The 15812-nt window shown below is 38.1% G+C and overlaps 1 protein-coding gene across 1 annotated transcript in view; it reads right to left on the bottom strand.

Annotated features, from left to right (window-relative positions):
- Nucleotides 1-15812, bottom strand: part of ETFA (electron transfer flavoprotein subunit alpha) — an 84775-nt gene that overhangs the window by 43388 nt on the left and 25575 nt on the right. The window contains exons 8-9 of the mRNA XM_010330842.3: nt 14410-14478; nt 6654-6736 (exon numbers count right to left, since the gene is read on the bottom strand). Coding sequence (XP_010329144.2) covers nt 6654-6736; nt 14410-14478 — 152 coding nt within the window. The remainder of the gene's footprint in view (nt 1-6653; nt 6737-14409; nt 14479-15812) is intronic.

Below are 15812 nucleotides of genomic sequence, written 5' to 3'. Positions count from 1 at the left end.
AAAATATTTGGTAAGGGCATAAAAGATGTAGAGTAGGGGTTGGCAAACTTTATCTCTAAAGAGTTAGATAGTAAGTATTTTTTATTTTGTCGGCTATAGAGTCTCTGTTGTTAAACACTCAATTTTTCTTTTATAAAGCGAAAGCAGGCATAGACAAAGAAGTATGCAAATGAGGCTGGGTGTGGTGGCTCACACCTGTAACCTTAGCACTTTGGGAGGCTAAGGCAGCCAGACTGCCTGAGCCCAGGAGTTCAAGATCAGCCTGACCAAAATGGCGAAACCCTGTCTCTACTAAAATACAAAAATTAGCCAGGTGTGGTGGTGTGCGCCTATAGTCCCAGCTACTCAGGAGGCTGAGGCATGAGAATTGCTTTAACGCGGACGGCAGAGGTTGCAGTGAGCCTAGATCGCACCACTGCACTCCAGCCTGGGTGACAGAGCAAGACTTCGTCTCAAAAACAAACAAAAAAGTAGTATATGAATGAGCATGGCTGTATCCCAATAAAACCTTAAGTACAAATACAAGCAACAATCCAGACTTGTCCTGTTGACTTATACTTACACAACACTACTTCCAATAACTACAGAATACACGTTCTTTTCAAGAGCACAAGGCATATTCACCAAGATAGAGCATATGCTGAGTCATAAAATAAATCTCAATACACTTTAAGATTGAACTGTTATAAAAGATGCTCTCTGACCACAATGAAATTATATTAGAAACCAATAACAGAAAACCATCTGGGAAAAACACACAAATAATCTAGAAATAAAACATTTAGAAATTAGAAAATATTTTGAAATGAAGGATAAAACTGTATCAAAAGTTGTGGGCTACAGCTAAAGAAGTACAGGGAAATTTATAGCTTTAATATTTATATTTTAAAATAAGAAAAATACAAAATTAATAAAGTTCTACCTTAAAAGCCAGGAAAGCCCAAAGTAATTAGAAGAAGGAAAATAAAGAACAAAAATCAATAAAATGAAAAAGAAACAACAGAAAAAAGTAATAAAGCTAAATGTGGGTTCACTGTTGTAGTTGCTCTGGAAAACAGCTTGCAGCTTCTCTAAAGCAGAGTGTCCAATCTTTTGGCTTCCCTGGGCCACAATGGAAGGAGAATTGTCTTGGAACACATAAAATACACTAACAATAACTGATGAGCTTAAAAAAAAAAAACTCATAATGTTTTAAGAAAGTTTATGAATTTGTGTTTGGTACATTCAAAGCCATCCTGGGCTTTGGGTTGGACAAGCTGCTCTAAAGGTTGAACACAGAGTTACCAAATGACCCAGCAATTTCACTCCTCGGTATATACACAAGAGAAATGAAAATACAAGTTCACACAAAAAACTTGTATGCAAATGTTCATAGCAGCATTATTCATAGTACTTAAGAAGTAAAATCAACCCAAATGTCCATCAAATAATGAATGGATAAAATGTGGTATAAAATGGAATATTATTTAGCAATAAAAAGAAGTACTATAACATAAATGAACCTTGAAAACATCACGCTAAATCAAAGAAATTAGTCACAGAAGATCTAATATTATATAATTCCATTTATATGAAATGTCTAGAACAGGCAAATCAATAGACACAGAAAGATTAGCAATTGCCTAGGACTAGGGGAGTTGGGAAGAAAACAAGTATGGGTTCCTTTTATGGGTGATGAAAAAAAAATGTTTAAAACTGATTGAGGTAAAGACTGTACAATTCTGTGAACACCCTAAAAGCCACTGAGTTAAACACTTTAAACAGTATGCATTGTATGGTATGTAAATTATATCTCAATAAAGCTCGACCTCCCAAAGTGCTGGAATTACAGGCTTGAACCACTGAGCCCAGCCAAAGCTATTATTTTTTAAAGTTGGAACACTGAAAACATTTTTTAAAACTTTTTATAAACTCCTAGACTAACGAGGAGGGGAGAACAAAAAAAAAAAAGAAAAAACACAAACTAATAATATAAGAAAAGAAAGAGGAAGTATCGTTCCAGATCTTATAGACAATTAAAAGAAAAAAGGCAACATCATAAACAACTTCATCTAACACATTTGACAGTTTAGAGGAAATGGATCCATTTCTTGAAAAGTACCATTTAGCAAAACTGACACAAAATAAAATGGAAAATCTGAATAGCCCTAAATCTATTAAAGAAACTGCATTCTTTGTCAAATAGTCCAAGAAAGAAAACACCAGGCCTCTATGGCTGCACTGATAAATTATACCAAACATTTAAGGGAAAAAAAAAAAAAAAAAAAACCTTTCACAAACTCATTCAGAAAATAAAGCAGGAAGAAACATCTTCCAACTATTTTACAAAGTTAGCATAATGCTGATACCAAAACTATACAGTTATATTTTTAAAATAAAATTACAGAATATCCTGATACAGACAGACTCAAAAATTCTTAATACAATATGAGCAAATCAAAATCAGAAATATATTAAAAGAAAAACATGATCAACTACAATTTATCCCAGTAATTCAAGGTGGTTTAACATTTGAAAATCAAGGTGGTTTAACATTTGAAAATCAAGTAATTCACCATATTAACAGAATAAAGAAAAGCTACCCAATCATCTCAACAGAAAAGAAAACATCTGACAAAATTCAACACACATTCAGAAAACTCTCAGCAAATTAGAAGGGAACCTCTTCAATTTGATACTATTAGGAAAATAAATAGGTAAGCCACAGACTGGGAGAAAATATTTGTAAAACCCACGTCTAACAAAAAAACCTGTACAAGAATATGTAAAGTATGTCTACAACTCAATAAGAAAACAAGCAATTCAATTTAAAAAAGGGCAAAAGATTTGAACAGGCACTTCACAAGAAAGATATTTAAATGGCCAGTAATACAACAGTGCTCATCATCATTAGACAAGCATTAGATTAATTTGCAGGGAAAGGCAAATTAAAACCAGTAACATCCACCAAAATGTCTGAAACACCAAATGGCAAAAATGAGGAGTAACTAGAACCCACATACATAGCTGGTACGGGTGTAAAATTGTACAACCACCTTGGGAAAAAACTACACAGACAGATGTGTCAGAGTCCAAGTAGAGTAGGAAGGGTATCTATACAGGAAGACTATTCAGTTCAAGGTGTTGGAGCTTGAGTGGGGCGAGGAGGGCATCTGTGCAGAGTATTGGCAGGGTCCAGGTTTCTCACCGTAGGAGAAAGGCATTATAAAAAGGAGAATGAAGAAAACTAGACTGTGGTATGGGACTAGAATTGGAGATATCGGCGTACACCTATGGTTTTCAATATATGCAAGTGACGTAGAAATACAGAAGTAAATGTGTTTGTATACGTATGTATATGCATGTATTTGCCTACACATACCCATGCCCACACACATTCTCTAGCTTTTTTCACTGAGATGTGTGGGAACACTGACATCTCAACAGCAATAAGCATAACTAGTATTGATATACTGGCTTCTGAATACTATTCTTCAGCAAAAGGAACCAAGATTCCTTGGAGAAATTACTGGTTCCAGAGATGGGATAGGAAAAAAACAAAATGAGCCTGGAACATCTTGTCGTCAGAAAGTAAAAAAGGATTCAAAGAATGATAGCAACATGTCAGAAAGACACAGAGGGCCTCTCACTAGCCAAACAAGGGATTTGTACATCAATAATAATGACAACCATAGATTTTTACCCACTGAATAAAATAGGAACCATAAGTCCATATTGATATAAATAAATGAATAAATTGAAAGTTTATGACTGGGCATGGTGGCTCACATCTGTAATCCCAGCACTTTACGAGGTCGAGGCAGGCGAATCACTTGAGGCCAGGGGTTCCAGACCAGCCTGGCCAACATAGTGAAACCTGGTCTCTACTAAAAATACAAAAATTAGCCAGGCAAGTTGGTGTGTGCCTGTAATCCAAGCTACTGAGGAGGCTGAGACATAAGAATCATTTGCACCCTGGAGGTGGAGGTTCCACTGAGCCAAGACTGCACCACTGCACTACACAGCCCGGGTGACAGAGCGAGACTGCATCTCAAAAAAAAAAAAAATTTTGAGGAAAATTGGAATATTTACATCATTTCAAAGTACCTCCACCTAAAATATGTATTACAATGGGAAAAGTAACTTTACATGGAGAAGCTGGCACATGTTACCTTAATCAAAGGATTTAAGTGACAATCATTAATGAAAGACCAAATGAAACTGTATACCATCTGATAAGACCATTTCTGTGATATTCCTGTTCAAGAAATATAACTTAAATTGAAGACATTAGACAAATCCAAATTGAGGGACATTCTATAAAACAGCTGTCCAGTAATCTTCACAATTCCTTCATGAAGGTAAGACTGTGGAACTATTAATATTTGAGATTAAAGGACACATGACAATTATAATATGTGACTGCATTATATCCTTTTGCTATAAAAGACATTTTTGGAGTAATAGGCAAAACCTGAATGTCAGGGTATGATGCTTAGATGGTACTATGTATCAATGTTAATGTCCTAATTTAAAAAGTTGTATTGTTGTTATATTAGAAAAATGTCACATTTGGGGATCATCACAGCAACTTACACAAATGCCCCACGAAAATAAAGGTTTTTGTTTTGTACTTATATAAGTTTTCTGTAAATCTGAGATATACTTTCCAAAAAGTTTCAGAGCCTTAACAAAATGTACATACATAAATTGTGTGTGTGTATACACCCGAGTTAATGAATCCGTACATATGAGTATATACATATATATGTACATATAAGTATATATACATCCTGATTCATATATACATACATACACACACACACACACACACACACACACACTGAGCTAATGAATCAAAATTCTTTTGGGGGTTGTATAGTTTAGTTCAAGTCTTCAAAGCATTTAATACATTTCCTTTTGGAAAAAAAAATTGTGATGGTACTATATTCAGAGAATATTACTGAATAATGCTGATTATATGCCATTTATTTTCAATATAGGAAAGGATACCACCAGTCACTCCCTGCCACTCTGCTCTTCAGTTTGATAACCACAAGTGCTCTCTATCAATCAAAATAAGTCCCTGTCACTTCAGTGTGTAGCTCTGAATTTCCTGTAGACATATTTTCAGTTAGGAAGGTTGTGGGTCTGCAGATCTTTTATGAAATCAGGCCTATAGATGTCTACTCATGTAAAATGGAAAGATTTCCATAAATAATGTGTGTGTTAGTCAGGCATGGCAGCACATACCTGTAGTCCCAGCTACTCAAGAGGCTGAGCTGGGAGGATCAACTGAGGCTAGGAGTTAGAGGTGGTGATGTGTTACGATCTTGCCTGTGACCAACCCCTGCATTTCAGCCTGGGTAACAAAGCAAGACCCTGTCTCTTAAAATATATATATGTGTATGTGTGTGTGTGTGTGCGTGGGTGCTACAGCTAATTAAATATCATGGAAGGCTCAAGCTCATCTGCTCAATAAATACACTCTCACAGCCTAATTCAATATGACAAACAGGCCACATGATGTTGTCACTTAATTTATGAATAGTTCTAGTATGTATTTTAAGCTTTAAATCTTCTGACTTCAAGTAAGCTGAATAACACAAAACATATTAATCATAAGAAGAAAGACTGGTACATTAGACTATCAAAATGAGAAGTCTCTACTCATCAAAAGAAAATGAATAGGAAGACCTAGCATGGGAAAAAATACAGCACACATCTGACAAAGAATTTGTTATGTAAGTTACATAAAAAACTCTCACAAAGAGAAAATAAAAAGATGAAGAACTCAAGTTTTAAACAGGCAAAAGACTTGAACAGATACATCAAACTTCAAAAATAGGCCTAGAAAACTTTGACTATAATATCTTAAATTTATGAATGAATATCTCACAGAATAGAGCATTGAGATGTAAGATTTTTTTTTTTAATGGACAGGACTTCATATTGTTTTGAAATATATTTAAAAAAAAAACAAACATGTTTTCCTGCATACTTCAGAAGTTTAAACTGGCTGATACTCCTATTCACTGGAAAGCTGTATCACCGAAGAAATATAAAGAGTCATTATAAACTCTTAATGATTCAACTTTGAAACAAAAATGTCCTGCTCTTCCTTAAGTTTTAGATAGGTTTAAATGAAGAATATTCCAGCATCACTTACCTATATAGAACAGAATTTTCTGAAATTTATACTACTAGACAAAATACAGAAATAAACTAGATATTCAGGAAGATATAAATTAAAACAGTCATTCACAGCTCCCAATTTCAAAATTCTGTATTCATTAAAATAGGTTCATTGTTCTCAATGATTTTTTACTCTCTAAAGACTTTATGGCAAATAAATGTTACCAATGTGAACTTACAACTTTGAGTTGACAAAATGCTGCTCTTACAAATGTTTTATTTACTGTAATATGACTTAATTTGATAAAATGTTCTACTGCTTTAAAATGCTTGAAAAATAAGCTGGATTTAAGAACTGCTAAGCACTTTGCTGAGACCAAGAACTACACAGACCTTGTGAAAAGGACATATTCGCCATGGTACTGGCTAACTCCTTAGGAACACTGAATGAGATAAATCACTGAGATCACTGTTCAACAAATACATACAGTACTTATCCCCATAAAATTCTGCACAGCATATTTTATTGCAATACTTACTGGTGCTACTATTTTTCCTGTCTGTCCAACTTGCATGTCATTGGGAACAAAGCCAGCATCAACAGCAGCACGGGAAGCACCAACTAAGGGGAAGAAATATTTGTCACTTTTTTTCAAGCTCTATTATTCAGCTAGTTAGGATATTCACTGGTAACTGTAAACAAAAACATTGATTTAGAATTCTAAGTACTAAGTACTAGTGCATTTTACAAAGAAAGCTTCAAGGAGTAACTTCTATTTATATCCAAGTATTTCAGATTTTAAGTTGGGCTTAACTCTTCTGCCTGCTTTATCAAAAAGGCATTCATATAACTTACACTATGATGTTTAGAATGTCATTATGCAATGCTCCTTTAAGTAATAACTTCACAAGTTTTGAAGAAAGGTTTTACAATACTACCTCTTGTAATATTATAAGGAGAAGATAATAAAGAGTCACATATAACAAGATGAAGGTTTAACCAATATTTGCTGTCAAATTAATAAATAAATAAAATTGGGCTGGGTGCAGTGGCTCACGCCTGTAATCCTAGCACTTTAGGAGGCCAAGGTGGGCAGATCATGAAGTCAAGTGATCGAGACCATCTTGGCCAACATAGTGAAATCCCAGCTGTAACAAAAATACAAAAATTAGCTGGGTATGGTGGCACATGCCTGTAATCCCAGCTACTTGGGAAGCTGAGACAGGAGAATCGCTTGAACCCAGGAGGCGGAGGTTGCAGTGAGCCGAGACTGCACCACTGCACTCCAGCCTGGTGACAGAATGAGATTCCAACTCAAAAAAAAAAAAAAAAAAAAAAAAAAAAAAAAAAAAAAACTAACTTTCTATTGTCATTCAACAGGAGTCAACAATGAACCCTGTATTTGAAGTAATACAACCCCTTCCCAACAGGAGTCAAGAATGAGCCTCAGGCCTCTTCATTTCGAGCTGGAGAGGACAGAGGGAGCCACAGACAACACAACCGGCTACCTACAAACATGCACAGTCTCACCACCACCATCTGGAGTCAGCCAGGACTAACCACACCCTGCTCTTCATCCTGCCCCAAACTCAAAGGTTATCCTTCATAACCCAGACACTGATCCCCATAATGCTCTGCATGCTCCCTAACCTGCACCCATCTCCCATATTCCTGAACCCTTACACTGTGATTTCTAGACAGAGCCCAATACTAGCAAAACTTAAGTTATATTAAGTTTTATTAATATATAAGTTTTAGAAGTTAAAACTGTAAGTTTATTAAAACTCAGGTTTTATTTACCTAATAAAACAACTTTAAACTGGCTCTGTCTGAAATTAATATAGCTACTCCTGCTTTCTTTCAATTAGCATCACCACAGTATATCTCTCTCCATTATATGTATGTAAGTGTATATGTATATGTATTTTTTTATTTAAAGTGGGTTTCTTGTAGACAACATATAGTTGAGTCTTACTGTTTCATCCACTATGACAATCTTTAATCGGTGCATTTAGACTACTGATGCTTAAAGCAATGACACAGTTGGACTCACATCCACCATGTTGGTAACGGTTTTCTATTTGTTGTCCTTGTTCTTTGTTCCTATTTTTGTCTTCCACCAACCGAGCATTTTAAATAATTCCATTTCGTCTCTTTTCTTAGCTATTAGTTGTATTTTTTAAAAGCTTTTAGTGGTTGTCCTAGAGTTTGCAATATACATTTACAACTAATCCAAGTCCACTTTCAAATAACGCTACTACTTCACAGGTGGTGCAAGTACCATTTAATAACAAGATAATCCTAATCCCTATCTCCTGTTTCTTACATGTGATTCATTTCACGTATACATGAGCACATATGTAATTGTAATACACAAGTATATGTCATTGAATACAATTATGTTATTTTAAATAAACTGTTACCTATTAATCAATTGAGAAAAGTAAAACTTACTTTACCTTCACTCATTCCCTCTTCAGTGCTCTCACTTGCTTTATATACATTGGAGTATTTAACCTCTATCATTTCCTTCTCACTAAAAAAACTTCCTTTAACATTTCTTGCAAGGTAACTGGCTACAAAATATTCTGCCAATTTTTGTCTGAGAAAGCCTTTACTTCTTTTTCGCTTTTAAAGGATAATTTCACAGCGTATAAAGTCCTAGGATAATGGATAATTTTCTCTCAGCACTTCCAACATTTTACTACACTCTCTTCTAGCCTGCATGGTCTCTGAAAAGGGAACAGATAAAATTATTATCTTTGCTTTTGTATAGGTATGGTGGATTTTTTCCTTTGTTCTTTATCTTTGATCTTCTGCAGTGTGCAAATGAGATGCCTAGGTGAGGTTTTTCTAGCATTTATATTTGGTGTTCACTGAGCTTCCTATATCTGTGGATTGGCATCTGACATTAATGTGGTGAAATCCTCAGCCAAATACTGCTTCTGTTCCTTTTTCTCTTCTTTCTAGCATTTCCATTATACACGTTACACTCTCAGTAGTTGTTCCACAATTCTTAGACATTCTATTGCACTTAACAGTTTTTTGTTTTTATTTCCTTTTTCTGGTCCTTTTTCTCTTTGCTTTTCAGTTTTGGAAGTTTCTACTGAGATATCCTAGAGTTCAGAGATTCCTTCCTCAGCCATGTCCAGCCTACTAAGAAGTCCTTAAAAGGTATTCTTCACTTCTGCAACCATATTTTTTATCTCTAGCATTTCTGCTTCTTTCTTGGATTTCTACCCTCTGCTTATATGGCACATATTGCGTGCTCTTTATCAGTTAGGGACCTTAGCATATTAATCACGTTTGTTTTAAATTTCCAGTCTGATTATTCCAGCTGAGTCTGGTTCTGGTGCTTTCCCTGTCTCTTCAAACTGTCTTTTGCCTTTTAGTGTATCTTGCAATATTTTCTTGATAGCTGGACATGATAAACACGGGTAAAAGGAAGTGCTGTCAATGAGCCTTTATTACGTGGCAGCAAGGTGCTGGGGAAAGGAAGCATTCTGCAGGACCAGAGTGAGGCCTTGGTCTCACGCCTCCATAAGCCCAGACTGAGACTGCGAACTTTACACGTGCTTCTCAGTTCCTCTCCCTTAGGTGAGACAGGATGACTAGAAAGGCTGAAGATGAGTATTTACCTTCCCTCAGGTCAGTCAGGCTCTGACAAAACCCCAGAAAGTTAATCTCTGGTTAAACAGTTCCTCCTGAAGGAGGTCAGACCTTGTTAAACACAGAATGCTCTGGCATATTTTAAAATGGTTCCCTTCCCTCTCCCTTTGTCAGAAGCATGAGGTGATTTGTATTTAATTTTCACCCTGAGGAAGAGCTCCTGAAAGTAATACTCACAGAAGTGTTGGGACCCCATCACTGGATATCCCTGGAGTTTGTTTTGTTTTGTTTTGTTTTGAGATAGAATCTCACTCTGTCGCCCAGGCTTGAGTTCAGTGGTACAATCTCGGCTTACTGCAACCTCCATCTCCAGGGTTCAAGCAATTCTTCTGCCTCAGCCTCCCAAGTAGCTGGGACTACAGGTGCACACCACCACACCTGACTAATTTTTGTATTTTTAGTAGAGATGGGGTTTCGCCATGTTGGCCAAGCTGGTCTTGAACTCCTGGCCTCCAGTGATCCACCCACCTTGGCCTCCCAAAGTACTGGGATTGCAGGCATGAGTCACCATGCCTGGCCCCCTGGAGTTTTTAACACGGAGCCTCCAGCAATTTGTCATCATGGCTCTGAATATTATCCGGATGAACTGATTCCCAAATTTCTATCTGTAGCCCAAACTCCTCCATCAAACTCCACATTCCTGTATCCACTGCTTAACTGACATGTCTACTCAGATGCCTATTATTAGACATCTCAAAAGTTAATATGCCCAAAACCAAACTCCTGATCTCTCCCTGGAAACCGCTTCACTTGAGATTTTCCTTATCTCAGCTCATTATAACTCCATCCTGCCAATCGCCAGGACAAATACTTTCTCTCATAATCTAAATCCAATCTGTCAGGAAATCCTGATGGCTCTACCTTCAAATATATATCCCCAAACTGACAATTTCTCCCCACATCAACTGCAACTACCCTGGTCGAAACTATGAGTATCTCTCACCTAGAGGACTGATACATCCTGCTAATTGATCTCCCTATTACTATACTTAAGTACTACAGCTTATTCTCAAAACTGCAGCCAAAGTGATCCTTTAAAAATATGTTAGATTATGTTATTATTCTGCTCAAACCTTCAAATGGTTCCCATTTCATGCAGAGAAAAGCAATTTCTTTACAATGTCCCCTAAGACCCTGCTCTCCTGTTGCCTCCCAATTTTTCCTCTTACTACTTTCTCTTCTGCACTTTCCTTTCCAACACTGGCCTCCTTCCTATTCGCCCAGGATGTGTTCCTGCTTTAGACAGGCTCTTTGCACCTTACTGGTTGCTCTGGTCTGGAACAGTCTCCCCCATATCTCCTCATGGCTCACTTCCTCATCTCCTTCAAACCTTTGTCCAGATGTCTTTTTTTTTTGAGACAGAGTCTCACTCTGTCACCCAGGCTGGAGTGCAGTGGTGCAATCTCAGCTCACTGCAACCTCTGCCTCACAGGTTCAAGTGATCTTCCTGCCACAGCCTTCTGAGTAGCTGGGACTACAGGCATGGGCCACACACCCAGCTAACTTTGTATTTTTAGTAGAGGCAGGGTTTCACCATGTTGGCCAGGCTGGTCTTGAACTCTTGGCCTCAAGTGATCTGCCTGCCTTGGCTTCCCAAAGGCTGGGATTTCAGGAGTGAGCCACCACACCCAGCCAGATGTCTCCTTCTCATTGAGGCCAAATCTGGCTACCTTATTTTAAATGCCAATCCTCTCCTCCAATTCTCCCCCATTACCCATTCTATTAGTCTCCATAGCACTTAGGACCCTCTAACTTTTTTTTTTTTTTTTTGAGACAGTCTTGCTCTGCTGCCCAGGCTGGGGTGCAGTGACACGAATTCTGCCCACTGCAACCCCCACCTCCCAGGTTCAAGCGATTCTCATGTCTTAGCCTCCCGAGTAGCTAGGACTACAAGCACGTACCACCACACCCAGCTAAATTTTTGTATTTTTTTAGTAGAGAAAAGGTTTCTCCATGTTGGCCAGGCTGGTCTCAAACTTCTGACCTCAAGTGATCCATCCACCCTGGCCTTCCAAAGTGCCTGGATTACAGGAGTAAGCCACCACGCTAAGCTCATATTATATTATTTACTAATTTATTGTGTTAATGTCTGCAGTAGGCAAAAAAAAATGGCCCCTCCAAAGATATATTTACATCCTAATCCCCAGAACCTGTGAATATTACCTAAGTGGAAGCAGATATGATATAAAGCTAAGGATCTTGAGAAGCTTATCCTGGATTATCTATGTGGGCCCTAAATGCTATTACATGTATCCTTTTTTTTTTTGAGACGGAGCCTCGCTTTGTTTTTGATGCCTAGACTGGAGTGTAGTGGCACAATCTCCACTCACTGCAACCTCCCCTCCTGTGTTCAAGCAATTCTCCTGCCTCAGCCTTGCAAGTAGCTGAGATTAGAGGCATGTACCACCAGGCCCAAATAATTTTTAAATTTTTGGTACAGACAGGGTTTCGTCATGTCGGCCAGGCTGGTCTCAAACTGCTGACCTCAGGGGATCGCCCACCTTGACCTCCCAAAATGCTGGGATTACAGGTGTGAGGCTCCACGCCTGACATGTATCCTTATAAGAGGAACACAGAAGGAGACTGAATGCAGTCCCACAGAGAGGATAATATGAAGACGGAGGCAGAGGTTGTAGGGATGCGACCACAAATGCAAGAATACCAGGGCAGCTACCAGAGACGGGAAGAGGAAAAGAAGAGATCATCTCCTAGAGCCCCCAGAGGGGGTGCGGTCCCTGCTGACGCTTCCACATGCGTCTGCTCTCCAAAGCTCTGAGAGCTCCCGGAGGGGGTGCGGTCCCTGCTGACGCTTCCACACGCGTCTGCTCTCCAAAGCTCTGAGAGCCCCCAGAGGGGGTGCGGTCCCTGCTGACGCTTCCACACGCGTCTGCTCTCCAAAGCTCTGAGAGAGAAACTTTGTTGCTTTAAGCCACCAAGTTTGTAGTAACTTATTACTGTAGCCAAAATAAACTAATACAAGGTCTATCTCATCCAAATAGAAATGCAATTTCCATAATAACAGAGATCTTTATTTTGTTCACTGATATCTTCTTAGCACCTAAAATAGTACCTGGAATATGGCACTTAATAAATACTTGTTCAAAGGAAGAAAGAATGAAAATAAACCCTGAAGTGCTAACATCTGATTATAAAGAATCAATATCGTGCCTTTATTCTGACAAAACTATTACTATTTCTACGGGTACACATTTTTTTTTTTTTTGAGACAGAGTTTCACTCGTTACCCAGGCTGGAGTGCAATGGTGCGATCTCAGCTCATCGCAACCTCCGCCTCCTGGGTTCAAGCAGTTCTCCTGCCTCAGCCTCCTGAGTAGCTGGGATTACAGGCACGCACCACCATGCCCAGCTAATTTTTTGTATTTTTTAGTAGAGACGGGGTTTCACCATGTTGACCAGGATGGTCTTGATCTCTTGACCTTGTGATCCACCCGCCTCGGCCTCCCAAAGTGCTGGGATTACAGGCTTGAGCCACCGCACCCAGCCACACGTACACATATTATGTAACAGAAACGCACAGAAAAACCATAGAAAGTTATAGAAAAACTCTGGAAAGTTAAACGTAAAAATCTTAAAAACAGGATGAGGTGATAGGATTGGGACAGTTTAATATATTTTCATTGTAGTAATTGCATAATTCAAAAATAATCAAATGTTTTTTAAAAAAATTTTTTTCGAGACAGGGTCTCAATTACATTGCCTAGGCTGGTCTCAAACTCCTAGGGTCAAGCAATCCTTCTAACTCAGCCTCCCAAATATCCGCAATTACAGACGCATGCTACCATGCCTGGCTTAATTTTTTTGGTTTTTCAAAAAACATCACTTCCTTCTCATCAATGCACTTTAAATAATAGGTTCTACCTTACCTATAAATCATTAACCACAATTTTAAATTTTTAACTACAAACTTAAAAACTGTAAATGTATTTCCATTTGTGTAACATTTATATTAAGACTACCAAAAAAAGATGAAAAAAACAGCGTATTCCTGAAACTGAAGTAGGCACTAAAACTAACATTTCATTATTTTTTTTTGTTTGCTTTTTATTACTTTTGAGACAGGGTCTCACTCTGCTGGCCCGGCTGGAATGCAGTGGGGTGACCAGAGCGCACTGCAGCCTCCATCTCTTTCAAGCTCAAGCAATCCTCTTGCCTTAGCCTCTCAAGTCACTGGGACTACAAGCATATACCAGCAGGCCCGGGCAACTTTTAAAATGTTTTTTGTAGAGATGGGGTCTCACTACATTGTTAGGGCTGGTCTCAAATTCCTAGGCCCAAGCAATCCTCCTGCCTCAGCCTCCCAAAGGTGTGTGTCACTGTGCCTCGCCCATTTCATTATTTTTAAAATGAAGAAAAAAACCTACTAAGATCAGGCAAATGTAAGAGTGTTACACAGATACTAAAAAGTACTGGGAGGCCTTCTCCTCACTGAATGCTACATGCCATTTACTTGGAGGCTTAAGAAAAACTGGTTCAGAGAGAAAAACTGAAAATCTGGAAAGTAAAATAATCTGTAGTGTTGAAAGACTTGCACAAAAATGAAATAATGAAGAAAAAGTATTTCCAACAGAAAGGGAACATCTTTCTACTAAGGAAAATAACTTTACCTGCAGCATGTAGTTGATCTGCCAAGTCATATAACAACTTAAAGTTCTCTCCACTCTTCAAGCCTCGACCTCATTTAAAAAGATGAAAAAAACAAATCAGGCAAACATCAAATCCATTCCAGAACAATTCTGCTATTTTATATACTGAAGTAAATTTTCATATTATATAACTGCCATATTGAGCATGTCCACTCCGCTATAAAGCCTTTACTGGCCTCTCCTGTGACACTCTTACACTTCTATAAAGCACTCAACACGACTATAATTAATTAGTTGACTAACTGTGTAATTAACAGGAGTTTTTTTCCCACTAGAATAAAAACTCTTTAATTTCAGGATCTATATCTATCTTGGTAACTGCCATATCTGCAATATTTAACAAACCTCTACATATAATAGATGCTCAATAAATTTCTCTGAATGACTGAATAAAGTTATTTGAATGGGATCCATATCAAGGATTTTTAACCACTTGAGAGGAAGAACATTCTGCCTTTTCATCTCTGCTTCTCCAGCATTTGGCAATAAGTCTGTCATAGAAGAGATAACCAATATACATTTCTTGAATAAATAAATGAATAAACAATTCAGGGCCAGGAGCCATGGCTCATGTCTGTAATCCCAGCACTTTGGGAGGCCGAGGCAGGCAGATCACCTGAAGTCAGAAGTTCAAGACCAGCCTGACCAACATGGAAAAACCCCACCTCTACTAAAAATACTAAATTATTTTTATTGTTTTATTTATTTATTTATGGCCCACTGACTGAATTTGAAAATATAAAGACTGCCATGCTTTTAAAATCCTTGCAAATTAAACATCCAACAAAATAATTAAGCTTTCAGACAGCTTTCTATTCCAAGTGGCACTGAGAAAAAATAATTTAATATTTTGAAATGATATATCTGACTTCGTTTTTTTTTTTTTTTGAGACAAAGTTTTCTCTTGTCACCCAGGCTAGAGTGCAATGGCGGTTCACTGCAACCTCCACCTCCCAGGTTCAAGTGATTCTCCTGCCTGAGCCTCCTGAGTAGCTGGGATTATACGTACCTACCACCATGCCCAGCTAATTTTCTGTATTTTTAGTAGAGATGGGGTTTCACTTGTTGGCCAGGCTGGTGGAACTCCTAACCTCAGGTGATCCACTTGTCTTAGCCTCCCAAAGTGCTGGGATTACAGGCGCTGGGCATTGTGGGGCATTGTGGCGCACGCCTGTAATCCCAACTACTCAGGAGGCTGAGGCAGGAGAATCACTTGAACTTGGGAGGTGGAGGTTGCGGTCAGCCAAGATTATGCCATTGCACTCCAGCCTGGGCGACAAGGGAAAAACTTCGTCTCAAAAAAAAAAACCAAGTCAGATGCATCATTTCAAAGTATTATTTTGTCTCAGTGCCACTTTTAATAG

Source organism: Saimiri boliviensis, chromosome 2 (assembly GCF_048565385.1).
Source record: "Saimiri boliviensis isolate mSaiBol1 chromosome 2, mSaiBol1.pri, whole genome shotgun sequence".
NCBI lineage: Eukaryota > Metazoa > Chordata > Mammalia > Primates > Cebidae > Saimiri > Saimiri boliviensis.
This window is presented reverse-complemented; position numbering and strand designations above follow the sequence as displayed.